We start from the raw sequence: 22,800 nt of genomic DNA on the forward strand, positions 1-22,800 counted from the left end.
AGCACATACTGTTGCTGAACCTAAACCTGCAGACCAACTGCAGCAAACCCAGATTAGAGCCCCGCCCCTACAGGCGTGTACAGTAGATACTTGGAATAATTTGGTGTACCATTTCACCTGTCTTTCTCCTTACCCTGATGCTCCATCACTCTGGAACAGGGTAAATCTGGACTCATCAGACCTTCACTTGACCTTCGTCCATTACTCCAGAGTCTAATCTCTATGCTTCCTAGCAAACTGAAGCCATGTTTGACTGTTAGCCTCACTGATTAGTGTTTTTTTTAAGGCTACACAGCTGTTAAGTTCCCTTCACTACATTGTGCATGTGGGAATGCTCTTACTTTCACTATTAAACATAGCCCTCAGGTTAATCAGTCTTTTGGTACACAGCTGGAAAACTGCCAGTTTGTGAAAAGTTAAACTTACTAAGCGTGATAACTGTTTAATTTATGAAAAATAAATAAAAACTACAAACACACTATTTTAATTACTGCTTACAAACTTAAGACTAAACAAAATGTCTGTTCTGCCAAGCAAACACCCACACACCCGAACTGGCTCCAACAAAACACTGAATTCTATCCATACACCCACAACCGCGACATACCACACAACCACCCACCCACACTCACAAAACACATTCCCAATGACCCACTGATCTGACACACCCCCATGACGTCACTTAATTCTCTATGGGATGAACACACAACTGTAAACAATCAGACCACATCAGCCAGGTTTCAGCATTACTGTAGGGCAGGGGAGTCCAAACTTTTTTTGTTGGGGGCCAGAAGGAGAAATATATTTGAAGTCACGAACCACAGACTCTATAATAAAACAAATAATGAAATATACCACTTTAAATAATACATTTTCCTGATTATTTCATTTACACACCATTTTACTTCACTTACTATCTTTATCTTTGACAGTGTTGTGTAAACTAAGATTTTTACAATTGATGTTTCATTTCATGATGTCTCTTAATATTAAACTCCTTAATTATGGCAACTTTTAGACTCTTTGGTCCGTTTTTCTGCGCTAGAAATGCGCACCCTCTCTGCTTTTAGACTCTTTGGTCCGTTTTTCTGCGCTAGAAATGCGCACTCTCTCTGCTTTTAGACTCTTTGGCCCGTTTTTCTGCGCTAGAAATGCGCACCCTCTCTGCTTTTAGACTCTTTGGTCCGTTTTTCTGCGCTAGAAATGCGCACTCTCTCTGCTTTTAGACTCTTTGGCCCGTTTTTCTGCGCTAGAAATGCGCATTCTCTCCGCTTTTAGACTCTTTGGCCCGTTTTTCTGTGCTAGAAATGCGCAGTTTCTCCGCTTTTAGACTCTTTGGCCCGTTTCTGACACCTAGCGTTCAAACTTTGAATCTCACATTATAAAATCCTGCTTAACAGCGGGACAACTTTCATTCTATTTCTAAAATACCTCGTGGGCTGCTCCAAAAAAGGAAACCGCAAATGGCCCGCGGGCCGTAGTTTGGACACGCATGCTGTAGGGAGTTTGGGGATAAAATACACTGAATAAATCTTTAATCAATGCAAGGCCTTCAGTGTTTTGTGGCTCCTCACAGAGTAGTTTAAAGCAATCCAGCAAACAATCAATCATTCATTAAAGAAATGTTTATTTGAATTCTCATTTCAAAGCCTATTTACAATTGCCATTTTCACTTTCATTAAAATCCTCGCACATACTAACAACAAAATGATTCAATTATTCAATCATACAATTTATTCCCAAATTCCACATCAAGAGCACAGGCAAGAGGTCAGGTGACTGCCGGAGTGCGAGGATCAGTAATAATCCTCCAGATCTGCCTTTTCCCCTTGATTTTGAATCTGCTGCTGCTTCTTATAGAGATCAGCAATCTGAAAGAGAAAGAGAGAAAAAGAAAGTAAGAGAAGTTGTCTGTAAGAACAGCAAATCAGGGCTATAAGGGGTAGATTTGAACATGCGTATATTAAAATCTTAACATAATATAAATAAAACCCTCTACTTCCCTTTGCTACCCCTATACTCCATCCTGCTACTGTAAACTCCCCTATATAACAAATACTCCATATACTCCATATTCAGCTGATACTCCATATTAAAAAATACAAGAATTTTATCAGATTTGTTGCAGAAGTCAATCATCCAGAAAGTTATGACACTAATAATAACGCACTCCAAATATCTCCATATATCCAGGATTAAAGTAAAATAAATGATACTGTACAGATATAATCTGTCTCTAGTAGATATATAATGGGAAATAAAAACAGCGTGAATTTTTCTTTTGCTAAAAACAGCAACAAAAAAAAAAAAAAAAAAAAAAGTAGTACCCTAAAGTGATAATTAGGGGTGGGTATTTATATATTTATATACGATATTTCAGGGATATGATGCGGCACACTATATATACACACACACACTTCCCAATATGCCCCATACTATACAATGCTCACTATGGCAACATACTTCCCTATATTCCCCTATAAAGTTTATACTCCAAAATTCTTCCCTATACTTTCCAATACTACCCTATACAATATTACGCTCCATACTCCCTATACCACCCCATGCACAGCCCATATATATATATTACCATATGCTCCCTATATTACTCTTTTCTACCCCAATACTTCCTTCAGCTACCATATACAGCTCTGGGAAAATAAGAGATCACTTCAGTTTCTGAATCAGTTTCTCTGATTTTGCTATTTATAGGTTTATATTTGAGTAAAATGAACATTGTTGTTTTATTCTATAAACTACAGACAACATTTCTCCCAAATTCCAAATAAAAAATATTCTCATTTAGAGCATTTATTTGCAGAAAATGAGAAATGACTGAAATAACAAAAAAGATGCAGAACTTTCAGACCTCAAATAATGCAAAGAAAACAAGTTCATATTCATAAAGTTTTAAGAGTTCAGAAATAATCAATATTTGGTGGAATAATCCTGGTGGTTTTTAATCACAGTTTTTTTTTCATGCATCTTGGCATCATGTTCTCCTCCACCAGTCTTACACACTGCTTTTGGATAACTTTATGCTGCTTTACTCCTGGTGCAAAAATTCAAGCAGTTCAGTTTGGTGGTTTGATGGTTTGTGATCATCCATCTTCCTCTTGATTATATTCCAGAGGTTTTTCATTTGGTAAAAATCAAAGAAACTCATCATTTTTAACTGGTCTTTTGTTTTAACCAGAGCTGTAGTTCTACAAGAACTCAGAAGTTCAGAAGTTTGTATTTAAATGTAGAAAAGAAAAGATTTCAAATTAATTCATGCTTTGATCAGACAAAACAGGGACCAAATTCTTAAAGGAGATTGACCTACATACTCTACCACCACACAAGTTAAAATCAACTCAACACACAAAACACACACACACACACACACTCTAAATGCACCAATCAATGTGGCACAGAACGCAGAGTAGCGGCAGGAATTTGCTGAACATCCAGTGTGACTCGTTACTCGTTTCCTTCATACACTGCAATCCATTAACCCCCGACCAGATACTCCAGTTAACATCCTTTCATACAAGACCTTCTAGTCAATAATTCCAGCCTTTCTTTTTAATTAGACGCTCTGAATGATCTCCAGCGCTCTTCAAGCTAAAACCACATGTAGTCACCTTTAACTACACTCATCTTCACAGTTCATCCTGCTGCTTAACAAGCAGAGCTGTGGGCTGACTGCTGGTGTATTTTCCAGAGGAATATATATATATATTCAGCTGATGCTTCTTTTAGGATGTAGTGAACATGCTTATCTATGAGACCCCAGCCGATATCATCTATATATTATATACTATGAAGCTTATCAGCTACAAACAGCTGGAGACACAACACCTTTTTGTGATTTCCTCATTGAGAAAATGATCCAACCCCTTAAAGATTACCACTCTTAAGAACCGAAGTTTCAATCAGAACAGAAATTTTTATCCCATTTTCTCTCCAATTTACACGTCCAATTACCCAACCCACTCATTAGGAATCCCCCTTTCACTAGTGATGCCCCAACACACCAGGAGGGTGAAGACATGTGAAGTCAGACTCCGTCTCTTTTTGAACAGTTGATGATGCAGCACTGCTGAAAAGCATCATAGCGCACTCGGAGGAAAGCGCAGCAACTCGGTTCTGATACATCAGCTCACAGACGCAGCCTTGCGCTGATCCACATCACCCTAGGAGTGATGAGGGGAAAGAAAGCGTCATTTACCCAAACAGAGAGAGCGAGATCAATTGTGCTCCCTCAGGGCTCCGGCAGATGATGGTAAGCTGCATAACCAGGATTCAAACTGGCAGCTATTAGGCTTTAGATTTTTAAAAAAAGTCTTAGATACTTCAGCTGCTTCTAGAGAGTTAATAGTGTCTTTGCATCATGTTGAAGTCCAGGAGATAGCTGAAGAAGTGTAAAGAGGAGGTAACTGCTCCTTATAAGCAAGGATATGGGTATAAAAAGATAGCAAAGACATTAAACATTTTAAAAGACTTTTAATACCAGAATGAAAACACCTGATTTCTGTTTTTAAGAGTGGTAATCTTTAAGGGGTTGAATAATTTTGTCATTGAGGAAATCACAAAAAAAGACATTTGTTGGTATATTATACCACAGTTAGTTCCGACCCTGCAATGTGATTGACTGAGAGGTGTTCTTTAACAGTTCTGTAACAGGTACACATACTCATACAGGTAACCTAGCAACGATGCAGCGCTTACAAACCAAACAGTGCAGCTACAAACAGAGCAGCAATGGAACTGTTTTAACTGGCGGAGTGTTTATAACCAAACAGATCGTACTATCTTGTCCGGTTTAACTCAAAATCTTTTAATAAACAGTGATAATGAAACTTTGGTATAATCGCAATAATACACTCGAGGTGCGTGCTATAGCGTGTCATATTGGCACTGCTGTGCTGCTTAGCATTCACCTTGCCAGCACTTAGAAAATTCTTAGCAACCAACATGGCAAACGCTTAGCAACACCTTAGCAACCACCACAGACACTATTGCAACACCATAGCAACCACCGGGCAACACCTTGGCAACACCTTAGCAACCACCACAGACACTATTGCAACAGCTTAGTGACCACCGGGCAACACCTTAGCAACCACCATGGACACTATTGCAACACCTTAGTGACCACCGGGAAACACCTTAGTGACCACCGGGCAACACCTTAGCAACCACCACAGACACTATTGCAACACCTTAGTGACCACCGGGCAACACCTTAGCAACCACCACAGACACTATTGCAACACCTTAGTGACCACCGGGAAACACCTTAGTGACCACCGGGCAACACCTTAGCAACCACCACGGACACTATTGCAACACCATAGCAACCACCGGGCAACACCAGTGAATACGAACTGTAACAAATTAAAGAAAAAACAATGCAATTAAAATAAAACCACATCGGCTGTTTTTCCATTCCAGCATCCAGTTCAGCCCTCAGTGAGGAGAGAACGAGACAAACACAAAGAGCTGGACTGCACAAGGACAGGAGGCAGAGACAGACGAATGCAATCAAATGTGTTCTACAAAATGTTCCACGATGTCACAGTTCTGTCAAAGCGCTCCTGAACAGTGCAGACAGCATCGAGCAGTGAGATCAGCGGCCATGACCAAAACATTTTCACAGAGACTGAAACGAGTACAGCACTTGCTGCTGCTGCTGCTGCTGCAGTCACTCACCCGTGTGAATTACATCACCCTGCCTACCTGCACATTATACACCAGGTTCACTCTACCCCACTTTCAGAGAGTCCACACACTGCTCAACCTTCACCACTACACCACTACACCTCTCATAACGAGGGAAGATTTCAGTGGGTGTGGTTTTCACTCTGATCACGACTGTAATACACAATCTTTCACCAGGAGGAACTCTGCAAAGCGTCTGCCTCCTCACCAAAATCACGCTTTCTTCACAAAAAACAAAAAAAAAAAAAGAAAGTACTAGTAGTGGAAATCACTGGGCGTATCTATTAGTACCGACGCAATACTGTGAATTCAGTATCAATACACAAACAATACTTTTTTTCCCCCATAGCTTTCTTTCAACTGTAACTAGAAAAAAAAAAACGATAATTATTCTAATAAAGCCAATTTATTTATTTCACTCTCGTACTCCATCTTTCTGGATCTTGTCGGAGCAAAGTGAGCATGTTTGTCGCACTTTATTAAAAGAGAGAGAGAGAGAGAGAGTGTGAGACCGTGCTAGTGAGAGAGAGAGATAAGGCGCAAGTGAGAGAAAGAGAGGGAGACAGCGTGAATAAGAGAGATGGAGCGAGTGAGAGACAGCGAGTAAGAAAGGGACACAGCGCCAGTGAGAGAGACAGTGCGCGTGAGACAGCACGAGTAAGAGACAGAGCAAATGAGAGAGACACCGCAAGTGAGAGAAAGAGAGAGACAGCGCGAGTAAGAGACAGAGCAAATGAGACGCCACGAGTGAGAGAGAGACAGAGCGAGTAAGAGACAGAGCAAATGAGAGAGACACCGCAAGTGAGAGAGAGACAGAGCGAGTAAGAGACAGAGCAAATGAGAGACTCCTAGAGTGAGAGAGACAAGTGAAAGAGACAGAACGAGTGAGAGAGAGAGACAGCGCGAGTAAGAGACAGAGCAAATGGGAGAGACGCCACGAGTGAGAGAGAGAGACAGCGCGAGTAAGAGACAGAGCAAATGAGACGCCACGAGTGAGAGAGAGAGACAGAGCGAGTAAGAGACAGAGCAACTGAGAGACTCCTAGAGTGAGAGAGACAAGTGAAAGAGACAGAACGAGTGAGAGAGAGAGACAGCGCGAGTAAGAGACAGAGCAACTGAGAGACTCCTAGAGTGAGAGAGACAAGTGAAAGAGACAGAACGAGTGAGAGAGAGAGACAGCGCGAGTAAGAGACAGAGCAAATGAGACGCCACGAGTGAGAGAGAGAGACAGAGCGAGTAAGAGACAGAGCAAAAGAGAGAGATGCCACGAGAGAGAGACAGAGCGAGTAAGAGACAGAGCAAATGAGAGACTCCTAGAGTGAGAGAGACAAGTGAAAGAGACAGAACGAGTGAGAGAGAGAGAGACAGCGCGAGTAAGAGACAGAGCAAATGGGAGAGACGCCACGAGTGAGAGAGAGAGACAGAGCGAGTAAGAGACAGAGCAAATGGGAGAGACAACAAGTGAGAGAGAGACAAGAGTGAAAGAGACAGTGCGCGTGAGAGACTGCGCGAGTAAGACAGAGCAAATGAGAAACAGTGCGAGTGAGAGAGTCTCCGAGAGTGAGAGAGACGGCGCGAGAGAGAGACATTCATTTGAATATAGCGCCTCCATGTGGAGTAACGAAGCAGTAACTTTAGTAAGTCAAAATGAGGCGTGAATTTTGGGGAGTTTAGAGATATAAAATATATATATATATATTCTCTTGTGAATAGAATCATATGATGCCGCATATCTATATTGATATGCATCACAAACGAAAATCATACAATATATATATACACATATATACACAATATATCACAATACAGATATTCTGTCCCACCCCTAAGGAGAACTAATGTAATGCCACACATGAAAGATGTTCATTGTTAATAGCTGTTTATGACCTGATCTGCAGCAAAAACACACTAAATTACTGGCGCTGCTATACTCCTGAATATATATAAAACATATGTGGATGTATTAAGACTTTTTAAATTGGTGGCCCCCCCTTAAATGTGAGTCTTGAGTCTTTTCCTTGCCTCCGCGCTCACTGGGGCTTCTGTACTGTTTATATTTTATGTTTAATGTTTTGCCTGATTCTTTGTCTTGTGATCAAATTTGTGTAAAGATGCTTTGAGAGAACATTTCAGGAACGTTTCAGGATCATCTGAAGCTCTGACGCTGTGGTGTATTGTGTATTGTGTGTCCTGTGTTCTGTGGGGTAGATGTTACCTGTGCTCCAGTAGTGGCATCCTCTGGCTTCTTGTCTTCTCTGATGTGGAGGAATCGTGGGAAGCGTAGAGAAATTCCTTTCTCTGAGTCCACCTGGTGGACAAAAACAGCAGTTCGACTCAAGTCATGTTACATTTCCCCATAATCTTTTACATACTGTCATTAATCTGCTGTTCAGAGCTCCAGGCCCAAACTCCCAATCACAAACAGCCAGAGAGGGAGGAGGAGGAGGAGTCAAAATAACACAACAGTCAAGAGGAGAATTAAATCACCAAATCTCCAAATAAACTATAATGAACCTGTGATGCACCAACGTTTTTCAACAGGGTCTGAACTCCACAGACGGTCCCTTACAATCTCTCCTGCTGCCTGCTGTGGCAATTCTGAGAGTTCTGATTAAATGTTCCCTGTACACCGGACATGATGAAGGGGCGAAACATCTAATCATAAGGAGGTACAGCTTGTTTAAAAAGTCCATTCATGCTGGACGCTGGAGAGAGAGATTTAAATTACGGCTCAGTTTGTTACTCGCTCTTATAATATTGGTTTGTTTTTATTTGTTGACGAGTGTAACACATTTTGCCACAGTTATTTTTTTTTTTAATATCAATCGGTGTATACTTTTATACTTCTGATTTTCAATTGAGAATTCAAAACCAATTAAAAAAACGATTTATTATTTCGTTTTTTAATATATAATACCAAAAACAAAAAGCTGCTTGTTTTTTCTGTTTTTTATTTGATGCAAAAAAACTGAGTTAGATTTTTCACCAGCTTCTTATTTGTATTTTTGTTTGCTACACAGGCAGTCATCCTTCACCAGTAAAAGGTCAATTTCCTCTATTTTCTGACTGGAATTGGCTATTTATATTCCTTTGGTTGCAAAAAACAAACTTAAATGCGGCAGAAATCGCATTTCTTTCCCCCACACAGGAGGCTTCTCCCAGTGGGTAGTCGACGGCTAGGCTACTGATTGCGACGCCACCATGGAATATTGCGACGTTGTAATATTACGACATTATTCTCAATGTGAACTGTTTATTATTCTTTTTTAAAAGTGGCCCAAATAAAAACAGTTGACTTCGAGAATACAGTCGCAGTTTAAGAGTAGAGCAAGGAGGGATCTGTTACAGTGCTGCTGTGATTAACATCAGTTATTTACATTTTTTTTTCCTGCTGCTCGATGATAAAGTGTCCAGATTTTGACGTGGTGGTGTTGCTACTGGCAGCCTTGGCTTCCTGAGTGGGAAGAGCTTGTGTTATTTTGCACTATTTTGAACTTAAATACAGTCGATTCCAGACATGAATAAAGGAAATAAACATTTTACTGATGCAGGATGACTATCTGCGTGTTACTGCAGTAAGCATTTAGGGTGAAACTGAAATTCATTTTTGTTTGTATCATAATCGAAAATCCAAGTAATGAATTGCTTTTTCATTTTCTGATTTTGGATTCTCTTTGAAAATCAACAGAACGAATGATAAATGGATTAATATCTGTTGTCAGTTTTCATTTCTTAACTATGAAGCGTCGTAATACATTTGAACAGGCTCTGATTAATGTGAAGAAATGAAGTCGTACTGACCAAGCCCATTGCCGCCTTGTAGACTGGAGACAGCGAGAGGTCAGCACATTTCACCTCCCACACCTGCACTGCATCCAGCCACACATCGGGTTCTGCTGACTGATCCACCCGGTAATACGGCCGGGGCTTAGGGAGGATGTGCTCCTGAGAAGCACAGCGTGTGATTAATGCTTAATGACACGCAAATTAAATATCACACATTAATATTAAACATGTACACTCATTAATATAAACATTCATTAACGTACTACACAATACAATTACTATTAAATCAAACAGAGTACCAATTTAGAGTTAAATTAATGTATCTATTAGACATGTAAGGAAATGTTACCTTTAAGAAATTGTAATGTTGCTCCAGATCTTCATCCTTGAATCCTGTTCCAATCTAAACACACACACACACACACACAAAAAACAGTTTCAATTCCTCATGACTTAAGTAACAAAATACAGGAAAGATGACAAAAACCTGCACCGAACCAGCATTATACACAGGCCCCAACTTATAACCACATTTATCTACAAACTATTTAATCCAGAACATAATTATTACATTACTGTGGCTCCTAAAAATGAAATGAACAACATTTAGTATTAATTTACAAAACATAAGTAGATCCTACACCTAACCAATAAGGTTGCTGTGGCCATGTATGATCCAATCAGCAACACACATGGTGACAGGTTCACTGGATCACTGGATCACTTTGGTTTTGGGTCTGAACAGATTTAACAGTGAGTAAAATTATATTAAAGTGACAGCTTATATGTATTATAAGACACACCATCAATAAACTAATCTATTTTCTGGTCCAAATTATAAGGGGCATTTTAAGATGCACTATAGGAGACTTTTAATTCAGCAGGTCTCGCCACTGGGTGGTGGTGGGGGGTAGCTAACTAAGTCAAATAAAGCTAAGCTAAGTAAACAAGACTATAATATAAAAAAGACTTTCTTTTAAAGTAAAACAAGTGCATGGTGTTTGTTTATTTGGGTGAGTAAAGCACTTCTGTTTATTTACAGTAAGCTTAAGGTTACCAAATTTCTCCAGCACTAAGGCTGCAGCATTAGCGGCTAACAGCTCCAGCATTGCTTAGCATTGGTTAGGAGCAGACCACAGGCTGATAATACTCACCTCTGAACAGGTACGATAATGTACCTTATAATCTGGTGTGCCTTATTTATAAATGTAACCAGTCAGGTATTAAGGAGCAGTAAAGCCACTCTAAACGCTGAAGAGTTTCAGTGAAGTTTCTCCAGCACTAATACTGGAGCAGCATTAGCATTAATCGCTAACAGCACTAAGCTCTAGCTCTTTCACCATTCAGGGGTGAGTATTATCAGCCTGTAGCCTGCTGCTAACCCTGGTTAGCACTGCTGGAGGAGCATTAGTATTACTTGCAAGCAGCTAGCTGCTAAAGCTAATGCTCCAGCTTCAGTTGAAATCTGGAAATCTAAGCATACTGTAAGTAAACAGAAGTGCTTTACTCAGAAATCTGTGTAGATTAATATCCAGCACTTGTTTAACTTGTCTGTAATGTTTTCTTTTTCTTTTTTCGAATTATAGTTTTGTTTACTTAACTTGGGCCACCCCTGTTCCTTACGAGTGTCACATAATGCCTCTTATAATGTGGTGCGCCTTATAGTGTAAAAAATACAGTATGTTAGTTTGTATGTAGCATATTTGTTTAAAACAGTGTAAAATACTACTAATAATGTAACTGGTAGCTGTTCAAACTATATATATATATTTTTTTTTTGTTTCACAAATTATTGCGAACAATATAACATGGTACACTCCTAACTCCCAGTCACACAGATTCCTCCTACCTTACAAACTGACTGAAACTCCTCGTTCTCCTCATCATAGCAGGCCAGCAAGAATCCTCCATAGCTGCCCGCCCTCTTGCCTTTCCCCAGGTAGGCCCCGATCACACACAGATCCATAGTGTCCCCCACGCCCTCCAGATAATCCTTCTTCAGCTGAGGAGAGAGAGAGAGAGAACACAGAGCACAGAGCAGCAGTGAGACAGGAGATCAAACCTTCAGTAGAAAGCAGAGTCTGCCAGGTGGTTTTTGGCATTTGACAGTGAAAATGTCAAGTGAGTGGAGAGGGAGAGTGAGTGGAGCGAGTGCGTGTCAATCAGATACCTTAAGCCAGTTGTGGGAGCGCTTGGCGATTTCGTAAGTGGCGTCTTTCTCCAGGGTTTTCACCATTAAGCCTTCACAAGAGTCTACAGGCAAGAGGAATCACTGATTACAACACAACATGATCCAAAACAGAAAAATACACTGAACAAATCTAAAAAATAAATGCATTAGAGATGGACTGAGTGCCAATTTTCGTTCAGCTCCATCAAATATCAATGTAGTGTGGGGTTCTGAAGTATGCCGTACAGCAGGGGTTTCCAAACTACATTTACAGCCCGTTTCCTTTTTTTGGAGCGTCCCGCGAGGTATTTTAGTAATAGAATGAAAGTTGGCCCGCTGTTAAGCAGGTTTTTATAATGTGAGATTCAAAGTTTGAACGCTAGGTGTCAGAAACGGGCCAAAGAGTCTAAAGGCGGAGAGAGTGCACATTTATTGAGCAGAAAAACAGGCCAAAGAGTCTAAAAGCGGAGAGAGTGCACATTTATTGAGCAGAAAAACAGGCCAAAGAGTCTAAAAGCGGAGAGGGTGCGCATTTCTAGCGCAGAAAAACGGATCAAAGAGTCTAAAAGCGGAGAGAGTGCGCATTTCTAGTGAAGAAAAACGGGCCAAAGTTTTTAGACAAAAAAAGTCTAAAAGCGGAGATGTTGCGCATTTCTAGCGCAGAAAACAGGCCAAAGAGTCTAAAAGCGGAGAGGGTGCGCATTTCTAGCGCAGAAAAACGGGCCAAAGAGTCTAAAAGCAGAGAGGGTGCGCAAGAGTCTAAAAGCGGAGAGGATGCGCATTTCTAGCGCAGAAAAACGGGCCAAAGAGTCTAAAAGCGGAGAGAGTGCGCATTTCTAGCGCAGAAAAACGGGCCAAAGAGTCTAAAAGCGGAGAGAGTGCACATTTATTGAGCAGAAAAACAGGCCAAAGAGTCTAAAAGCGGAGAGAGTGCACATTTATTGAGCAGAAAAACAGGCCAAAGAGTCTAAAAGCGGAGAGTGCGCATTTCTAGTGAAGAAAAACGGGCCAAAGTTTTTAGACAAAAAAAGTCTAAAAGTGGAGATGTTGCGCATTTCTAGCGCAGAAAAACGGGCCAAAGAGTCTAAAAGCGGAGAGGGTGCACATTTCTAGCGCAGAAAAACGGGCCAAAGAGTCTAAAAGCGGAGAGAGTGCGCAAGAGTCTAAAAGCGGAGAGAGTGCGCAAGAGTCTAAAAGCGGAGAGGATGCGCATTTCTAGCACAGAAAAACGGGCCAAAGAGTCTAAAAGCAGAGAGGGCTAAATTACTAAATTAACTCTGTGTTGACATATTTGTAGCTCAAAATAGATTTTCTCTGTCGATAAATGGAGAAACAAATATTTCTAGACCAAATTTCCATGACTTTCCTAAAACTTTCTGGGCATTTGTATTGTTCCCAAAACTTTTCCAGGCCTTGCCCAAAACTCCATGACTTTTCCAGGTTTTTCAAGACTATACGAACCTGTTTAACGATGACTAGATAGTAGTGTTGTACACACTAGCATACATAGTGATGAGCACAACATTGGCTAGTAATTAGTGTGCGCTGCTGTGCATCAGCCCTGTAGTTGTAATCTAGTGGTTGAACAAGGAACTACAGTTTCCTGTGATAAAAAAGCTTCTACACAATGAGGCTCGTACAGAGCTGCTGTAATCCTTAACTCCCAAATATGATCTGACTGGCTCTCAGGATTCAGCTAAATTTGAAAGATATCAGTCGATCACATATAATGGCATTTAAAATCAGCATTTAAAAATATATAGCGGCTTGATCCTTCCATGTCTAGAATTAATTTATTTCATTTTCTAATTTACAATAAATTAAATATGCTTAACTAAAATTAAGGAGCATTTAAAAAAACATTTTTTAGAGACTGCACAGATTCAGCAGACAGAGAAGCTCCAGGAGCAACTGAGATGTTAGAATACTGAGCATTTCATAACACACACACACAGACAGACAGACAGACAGACAGACATGCTCCTGCATAAAATATTCAGTGTTTTATAAGACGCCAGGCATGTTTTGGAAAAGGTTACCATTTCAACAAAAAAAGTGAGTGAACCCTCTGGAATTTGCCTAGATTTCTGCACTGATTACTAATGTAAAATTCAGAAGACGCATCCGCACACTCAAATCTGCGTAAAAATCACTTTAATCTGAGAGCTTTGACTCAAAGCTCATAGAATAAAGTGATTTTAATGCAGATTTAGGTGTGCAGATGCGTCTTCTGCATTTCTCCTTCAGTATTTGTGGCTTTATCACCAAATGAGTGCCACTTCTTTTTGATTTGTGCATTCATTCATTACTAGTCGTGTCTTATTTTAAACACACTGAACTACACGTTCACTTTGCATGCTAGAAAAAATAAAGTAAGTGAGCCTCTGAATTTAATGTATTAGTCCGTATTATTTTGTTTCTAAACTTAAAGCAGAAGCATTTTTGAGTGGACAAGGATATGGATAAAATATAGTGTTTAATGGTACCAGTGGGCTGAAACTACCATCCCTGCTAATCCTAATATAGATTTATTTTAAAATCCGGGGTGTCCGGTTGCTTTTCACGGGAGTTCTTCTTCTGGCCACGTCACGCGTCTTTACGTACTTACGTCACACGTACAGCCTCTAAAAAAAAGATCCGGCTCAGTTTTACTGAACGCGAGCGGCTGGTGGAGCATTGGGGACTTCAGAAGAGGAAAGTCAAGAGCTCCGTAGATCATTCACTCATAGTAAAACCAAAGAAATGAAGGAGTGAAATTTCTGACTCTCTCTCTCTCTCTCTCTCTGAACATAACCTGGAATCGCATTCATCTGCTCTGAAAGGAGACCGCATCGCACCCGCCTAGTTTAAATCGATTCCTCCGCATTTTCGATGCAATTACCCATTCTCACCAGAAAGGGCCTAAATCACACAACTTACAAACATTTAACATACATCAAATGTGTTTTTTTTTGTTTGTTTTTTTAGAGCTGTATATAAGGCTTGTACAACACTGTAAATACATTTCTGACCATTCCTCTCAGCAAATGGTGTTTTGGTTCATCAATAATTCTGGGATGCCTTCAGAGCACAGACCTCTGCAGGTCACGCCGAGCAGCTGAAAGGGGTTAAGGGCTGAACTCTGACTTGAACGTGCCAAATCACAGATCTTTTTCTTTTTTTTTTTCCCTCAGCTATTCTTTAGTTGATTTATTTGTGAGCTTTGGGTCACTTTCCAGTTGAGTCAGGCAACTTCTGTTCAGCTGGAGGTCATGCCCTTACATGCTGCAGTACATTTTCTGTACCCCAATGCTCCTTTCGGTTTACTGGTAGTTTGACTGATCTCAAGGCATTAAGGCAGCAAAATAGCACCGAACTATGATGCTCCCTCCACCATGCTTGACAGCTGGGCTAAGGTTTTGGTGTTTGCTGCAATTTTTTAAAATGAAAAGGAGAAACACTGCACTCAGAGTACAATCTGTGGACTCTTCTTGTGATCATCACAGTGCGTCTATCAGTTTTTGGGTAAAACTGAGACGGAACGCAGTAGATTGCTTCTGTCTCATTCTTTTTTCCAAATGCAGTAATCTAGGTAATTCCTAAGGGTTCACTTGCTTTCCTTGTATAGACTGTATATTATTCACAGAGAAATACTTTTAAATAAGCCCATTAATCACAGAAGGCAACTGGGTACAATTCATTCTTGGGTCAAGTTTTAACAATGGATTGTATTGTAAAACTATCGCAGCAATTCTGAACAATCATTTCCTACAACCCTACGCACTTTCCAACTAGTGTGTCTCTCTCCTTCTCTCTAAAACACACACACACACACACACACACACACACCTCGTACAGACTGCTCCAGGAACTCAGCGATGGTGTCAGTGTTGTCAGAGTCGAGAGAACGAGCGAAGACAAACTCTCCCTCCTTCTCCACAAAACTCTCCTTCAGCAGAGCGCGGCGCCTACTCAGCGGCTCCCGCACCAGAGACTAGAGCGAGAGAACGCCAGAGAAAAGACAGAAGAAGAGAGAAACAGATTACACACATGAAAGCACCGCTCCATTTGAGAAGTGTGTTCTGTTTAAAATAGGGCTGCACAATTTATTGTTTGAGTATTGATACTACAATGTGAACAAGCAAAAGAGTCAAATCACAGGACATGCAATAAAGAGCCCTGTGATTTTATAACGCAGACAACAGGGACAGAATTATATAAATATAATCGACTGGAATAAAGAAACCTGATTTTATTGGGCCACGATCACATAAGGCAAATTGTACCATACACATTTACACACACACATATATATATATACACATATATATACATATATACATATATACACATATATACGTATATATACATACATATATACATACATATATATATATATACACATACATATATATACACATATATACACACATATATATACATATATATACATACATATACATACATATATATACATACATATACATACATATACATACATACATATATATACATATATATACATACATATACATACATATATATACATACATATACATACATATACATACATATACATACATATACATACATATACATACATACATATATATATCACAGCACAAATTATCGCAGTGTCAGTTTTTTGTCCAAATATTGTTCAGCCAATCACTTCAGCTTAAATAAAGCAACGATTTTGATTAAAAATCCCTACACTTCGGGCCCAATCCCAGCTTTACTTTACCACTTAGCCTTACGTCTACATTTTATACATTCTCAACTAGCAATGGGGCGTCCAGATACCTTTTGAAATATTCTATTTATAATTATATATTTAGTATTAATATCATTTGTATTTATTCTAAAGTTAGTAATTTACTGAGCACTGAGTTCTTTGTTAGTACAGTATAAAAACAAAAATATACATGCATTTTGAGCCTGATTTGGGAACCTACAGTCGAACTCCATACAGGGTACTATATATTCAGGCATTATAATTTTTTTTTTTTTTTAATTAATGTTTTTGGTGCACTTTCCCAAACAGGAATTAAGGTGTATAGTCGTAGACCATATTACTTTTATTTGAATGGGAAATCTCAATTCAAAATGCTTTACGGGAAAAGATTTTTGAGATATCAATTAGAAAGAAATCGAACAACGATTTTTTAATAAAAAGAGCACATTATCAATATTAAGTTTATGGGCTTTACAGTAAATTAGTGGTCCTTGTATTTTGAACAAAAAGTATTTTTAAGGATCTGCACATTAGCATCTACACGTCAGCATCTTTACAGTGCATATATATTGCATATATATAGGTATAGTGCATATTTACAGTACACTATACCTTCAATCACCACATTTCCCTACTTAACACACATATTTAATTAATTACCTAATGATTGGCATGAGCTGTTCACTAAAACAATGCATAACACTACAATACATAACACTACAATGCATAACGCTACAATGCGTAACGCTACAATGCGTAACGCTACAATGCGTAACGCTACAATGCGTAACGCTACAATGCGTAACGCTACAATGCGTAACGCTACAATGCGTAACGCTACAATGCATAACACTACAATGCATAACACTACAATACATAACACTACAATACATAACACTACAATACATAACACTACAATACATAACACTATAATGTATAACACTATAATGTATAACACTACAATGCATGACACTACAATACATAACACTACAATACATAACACTACAATACATAACACTATAATGTATAACACAACAATGTATAACACTACAATGCATGACACTACAATACATAACACTACAATACATAACACTACAATACATAACACTACAATACATAACACTATAATGTATAACACTATAATGTATAACACTACAATGCATGACACTACAATACATAACACTACAATACATAACACTACAATACATAACACTACAATACATAACACTACAATACATAACGCTACAATGCGTAACGCTACAATGCATAACACTACAATGCATAACACTACAATACATAACACTACAATACATAACACTACAATACATAACACTATAATGTATAACACTATAATGTATAACACTATAATGTATAACACTACAATGCATGACACTACAATACATAACACTACAGAATCTCCAGTTTCTATCAGCACAGCGCTCTTACCTCTCCGTTCAGGTACAGCAGGTCGAAGGCGTACACACACACCTGCACCTTTATCTCAGACGCATCTACATCCTGAAACACACACACACACACACACACACACACACACACTCATTAAAAACAAAAATCATAAGATTCCTCCTACGCTCCCTCCCTCTCTCCCCCTCACCATCTGTCCATCCTTCCACACCGCTTCCTCTTTTCTCTCACCTCTCCTCCCTCTGCACCTCCGCCTGCCCACTCCCGCTCTCGTCTATTCCTTCACCTCTCTACCTCTCCACTCTCCTCCACTCCCAACTCCCAGCCCACCTACCATCTCTCCAATGAACCAGCAATTAGCAGAGTTTTCACTTAATAAGCCCGACTGCTTTAAGCCCTAATTAAAACATTAAAAAGAAGAAGAAGAAGAAAAACAGATATATTTGAAATATTTTTTGATTTAAAGTCCTTGGTAGCACGTCGACTGGGATTGGACTCAGGCCTGCGGCTGACCGTCCAGTGAAAGTGAGCCGTGTTTTCTTGCCAAAACTAACTTTGTGGAAGACATCAACGTCTCTAACTACTTCTAAAAAGCTCCGCTAAAATCCCTTTTTACACAGCATTACATCTAATATCACTCAAAAAACTATGCTGCACAACTGAAAGCAACGTCAACGTAAAGCTGCAACTAATAGGAAGAGGAGCTCTGGGTGGGTACAGTGCAGTAGATGGCGCTCTCTCTTTCCCTACATCACTCTCTAGGGTGATGTAGATCAGCACAAGGCTGCGTCTGTGAGCTGATGTATCAGAACCACCGAGTCGCTGCGCTTTCCTCCGAGCATTAGCGCTGAAATGCTACTCGGTAATGCTACAGAATCAGCAGCAGTTTAAAAAAGGGCAGAGTCTGACTTCACATGTATCAGAGGAGGCATGTGCTGGTCATAAATATTAGACTGCAGGCTGCAGCATCGTCAGAAGAAAATAAAAACTATTCTTTTCCAACCATTCTCACCCAGCCTGAAGAAACAGGCAGTGAATCTGCTCTTCCTGTGTATATCTAGATCCTATATTGTTCCTCGTAGAGACGCACACAGATGGACAGCTGTTCAGGTCAAATGCTGTGCAGCACTCCTGGAGGGGTGGGGGTGGGTTCACACCAAGCCCCCCAAGCACTGGTCAGACACGACAGTAAAGCTGCTTTGCCTCCGGCTCACTGCCACCAGACGTGCAACTCAAACCAACACCCCTCAGGTTACTGCCTCACAATCAGCATCCGCCAAACCTCATCACATCTGGTGTGGGTAACGTTTTTAATTATTAAAAATTATTTGAATTCTATTAATGAGTAGGAATGATGGTCAGCATAAGCTGAGTTTCAGAGCATCACAACTTAATGAATCAGGTTAATACGTTTTAAATGAGCCGGGTTTAAAGATTAAACACAGAAAATGAAATCTCTACACGGATGCCCAAAATATCAGGTAAAAAAAAAAAATCAGGGGCCCCCTGCTGGCCAAAAGGTTGGCAAAAAGTGCCAAAAAATGAAAGAAAATTAAGAAAAGGAAGTCCAGCACAGCAGCTAGACATAAAACATTTAACGAGGGTGAGGTACCTGAGACAGTTAGGCTGTCGAAGTCAATATTGCATTTTGCTATACAAAAGAATCCATTTTATCAGGGGCCCTGGAAAAAAAAAAAAGATTGTTTGGGGCCCCAGAATTTCCAAATCTGCCCCTGAGCGCTAGCTTTTTTACCGTTCAGAGGTGAGCATCATCAACCTGTAGCCCGCTGCTTACCCCGGCTAGCACTGCTGGAGCAGCATTAGCCGCTAACCACGCTAAGTGCTAGCTCTTTCACTGTTCAGAGATGAGTATATATCAGACTGTAGGCTGTGCATTTACAGTGTTAAAACAAGCTACATGGGACGAACCTCTAACTAATATTGGACTGGCTTTCCAGAACACTTGAATGGGCATCATTTACTAGTGCTAGCGGTTAGTCGCTAAAGCTAATGCTGCTGCACCCAGCATTAGTGGAAATCTAAGCTTGCTGTAAATGAACAGAAGCGCTTTACTCACCTACATAAACAGTTTCAGGACAGAAATCTGTGTAGATTAACATCCAGCACTCTTTTGACTTTAAAAGGATTTTTTTCTTTAAGCACTTGTTTTGTTTACTTAACTTAAAAATGACAAAAAAAAATCAAGTTCAAATTCAGATCAAATTTTTCGTTAAAAAAAATAAATAAATAAATTACAAGACTATTGCAATTTCCACTGGGATCAATTAATCAAAGTTCTGTGTTGAATAAAGCCACTTTTCAACGACACAAGCAAAGAGAGAAGAAGCCTAATCCTCACCTTCCTCTTGCGCGTAGTGAGGACCTGGAAAGGCTGGATCTGTTTTTTCTCTCTGTCCCACGCAACAGCCTCCGTGTCCAACACACAGCAACGCACCGACTCCTTCTTTACCTGAGAGAAGGAGAGAGAGAATAAAAGAGAGCGAAAGAAAGAGAATCAGAGAGAATCGGCTTTGAGTTATGAGTGTGTGTAGACTCACTGATAAGGAGAACACAAGGTCTGGGTGAACTACTGCTGCTGCGTCTCAGTGTGTGACAGAGACAGAGGAGGGGGGGGCAGGGGGCAAGGAGCAGAGGTGAAGGGGTGAGGAGACAGTGAGGATGAGCAGAAGAGAGGGAGAAGAAAGCTACAGAGAGACAGAGGGAAGATCAGATACACTTCTACACATTCAACTTCAGAGTTATGAGTGTGTGCAGAACTGCTGATAAGGGGAACACCAGGACTGCCTCTGCATCTCACATCTCACACACACACACACACACACACACACACACTGCAAAGGAAAAGACAGGAAAAGCAGGAAGAGAGGAGAGAGAGAAGAGTAGGGGGGTGTCACGATTCTCTAAATCCGATTCAATTTTCTTTTATTATTTATTTTTTTACAGCAGAGAGGCCTACGCCAGTTTTAGATTAGTCTATGGTCAGTCATTGGTTTGATTCATCAAATTTACAATATCTTATTTCAAAAGGTGGGCTTGATATAAGTGATGCAAAGTGATACAAGTGATCTGTAATACACCACATTAGGCACTAATGGTCAAATTTAAATGATTTAATTAAGATATATATGTTATGCCATCTAGTGGCTTTTTATTGTAGCAGCAGTGTGCACTATTAAAACAGCAATGTGCAACATAACAAAATAAATAATAAAAAAATACAGGAACAGTCATGTACAAAATAATAGAACAATTAGAGCCTTAACAAACTGAACTCTATCCTACTATAACAGTTCAACATGAAAAATAAGACTTTAAGACTTTTTCAGTTCCTGAGAATTAAAGAGAGAGAGAGAGAAAGAGAGAAACAGCCAGGAAGATAAAGAGAAACGGACAGAAACAGTCTAGGACTGAAGGCTGTAGGATTGAAGAACTCACTGCTGACTGCTAAAATGGTGTGTGTGTGTGTGTGTGTGTTACCTGTGGGATGCGTGAGATAATATCGGGGTATTTGCTGGTATTGTCTTCTTGATTTCTGCTGAAAATCCGAACCTCTCCATTTTCAAGAATATGGATCTGTCAAAACAGGAATTAAAATTTAGAAATAAATAGAAATGTAGGTCAGCTCAGCAAATGTTACCATCCTAGCCCTGTACAGCTCGTAACCTTCAGCTGGAACACAATTAATGTTTGGGAGAAGCGCTTTTTATTTTTATTTTATTTCATTTATTCAAGTAGACTTTAAAAACCCCTTTTTTCAAAATGTTTACACACCCAATTACCCAACCCACTCATTAGGACTCCCCCTATCACTAGTGATGCCCCAACACACCAGGAGGGTGAAGACTAACACATGCTTCCTCTGATACATGTGAAGTCAGACTCCGCCTCTTTTTGTTCTGCTGCTGATGCTGTAGCATTACAGAGTAGCATCACAGCACTCTCAGTGGAAACCGCAGCAACTCGGTTCTTATACATCAGCTCACAGACGCAGCGTTGTGCTGATCTACATCACCCCAGGAGTGATGAGTTTACTGTACCCACTCAGAAAGAGCAAGGCCAATTTGTGCTCTCTCAGGACTTCTGCAGCCGAGGCAAGCTGCATGACCCGGCGATGTCCTGATCATAGTGGCAGCTTTAGACTGCTGGACCTTTAAATAAACACTAGTATGGACTTTGAATAATTTCTGCTGAATAATGACTAATGTATTTATTCATTTCACATATACAGTTAAAAAGAGCTTTTTTTTTGCCCATTGTTGGATAAAAATGTTGATAGCCAAGTATTAAATGCATCCCTACCAAATATATTCAGATTAAATCAAATGTACCATGACTTTAGAGACTCTTAGTCCTGGAGGACTCCCGCTCTGTATATTTGGGTATTTTCCCTGCTAAAACCCTCCCACTTGATTTCACAAAGGCCTTAATTCATTGGTTAAAGCTGATTAGTTGACCAGATGTGTTTAAGCTGAAATCACAGCATTAAAAAAAATGCCAAAGACAAACAGCTTTGGCTCCTCCTAGTGGTGTGACTTTAAAATAACATGCATACAGACAGGTCAATTTAGTCAATATGAGAATAAGAGCATTGTTTTCAGTAAGGTCTTTTTTTTTCTGTAAATGTACGGAACCAGTCAAAAGTTTGGACACACCTCATCTTAATCACTGTGTTTTCTTGACTTATTATTATCATTATTGACTTAGAATAATGATGTATATAGAGTAGTAGAAGTTAAAGGTAAAATTATTTTTAGACAGAGCCTAAAGGAGGTCAAAAGGAAATAATGGGAAAGAGGAGTGAATAAGGGGAAGAAGGAAATAAGGTTAAAAGTAGTTAGTTAGAGGTGTTAGGAGAGTAAGTGCTCTTTGAAGAGCTCTGTCTTCAGGAGTTTATTAAAGATAGCGAGAGATTCTCCTGATCTGGTAGTAGAAGGTAGTTAGTTAGAGGTGTTAGGAGAGTAAGTGCTCTTTGAAGAGC

General features: G+C 39.8%; 1 protein-coding gene across 8 annotated transcripts in view; it reads right to left on the reverse strand.

Moving 5' to 3' along the window:
• Positions 1–1,610: 1,610 nt before the first annotated feature.
• Positions 1,611–22,800, reverse strand: part of lig1 (ligase I, DNA, ATP-dependent) — a 37,669-nt gene continuing 16,479 nt past the window's right edge. For all 8 annotated transcript variants that reach the window (XM_049476514.1, XM_049476515.1, XM_049476509.1 and 5 more), the window contains exons 19-28: positions 21,300–21,395; positions 20,161–20,271; positions 17,823–17,894; positions 15,491–15,635; positions 11,663–11,745; positions 11,342–11,494; positions 9,842–9,895; positions 9,508–9,651; positions 7,922–8,014; positions 1,611–1,871 (exon numbers count right to left, since the gene is read on the reverse strand). In XM_049476514.1, coding sequence (XP_049332471.1) covers positions 1,797–1,871; positions 7,922–8,014; positions 9,508–9,651; positions 9,842–9,895; positions 11,342–11,494; positions 11,663–11,745; positions 15,491–15,635; positions 17,823–17,894; positions 20,161–20,271; positions 21,300–21,395 — 1,026 coding nt within the window. In that variant the 3' untranslated portion in view covers positions 1,611–1,796. The remainder of the gene's footprint in view (positions 1,872–7,921; positions 8,015–9,507; positions 9,652–9,841; positions 9,896–11,341; positions 11,495–11,662; positions 11,746–15,490; positions 15,636–17,822; positions 17,895–20,160; positions 20,272–21,299; positions 21,396–22,800) is intronic.

Source organism: Astyanax mexicanus, chromosome 4 (assembly GCF_023375975.1).
Source record: "Astyanax mexicanus isolate ESR-SI-001 chromosome 4, AstMex3_surface, whole genome shotgun sequence".
Lineage (NCBI taxonomy): Eukaryota > Metazoa > Chordata > Actinopteri > Characiformes > Acestrorhamphidae > Astyanax > Astyanax mexicanus.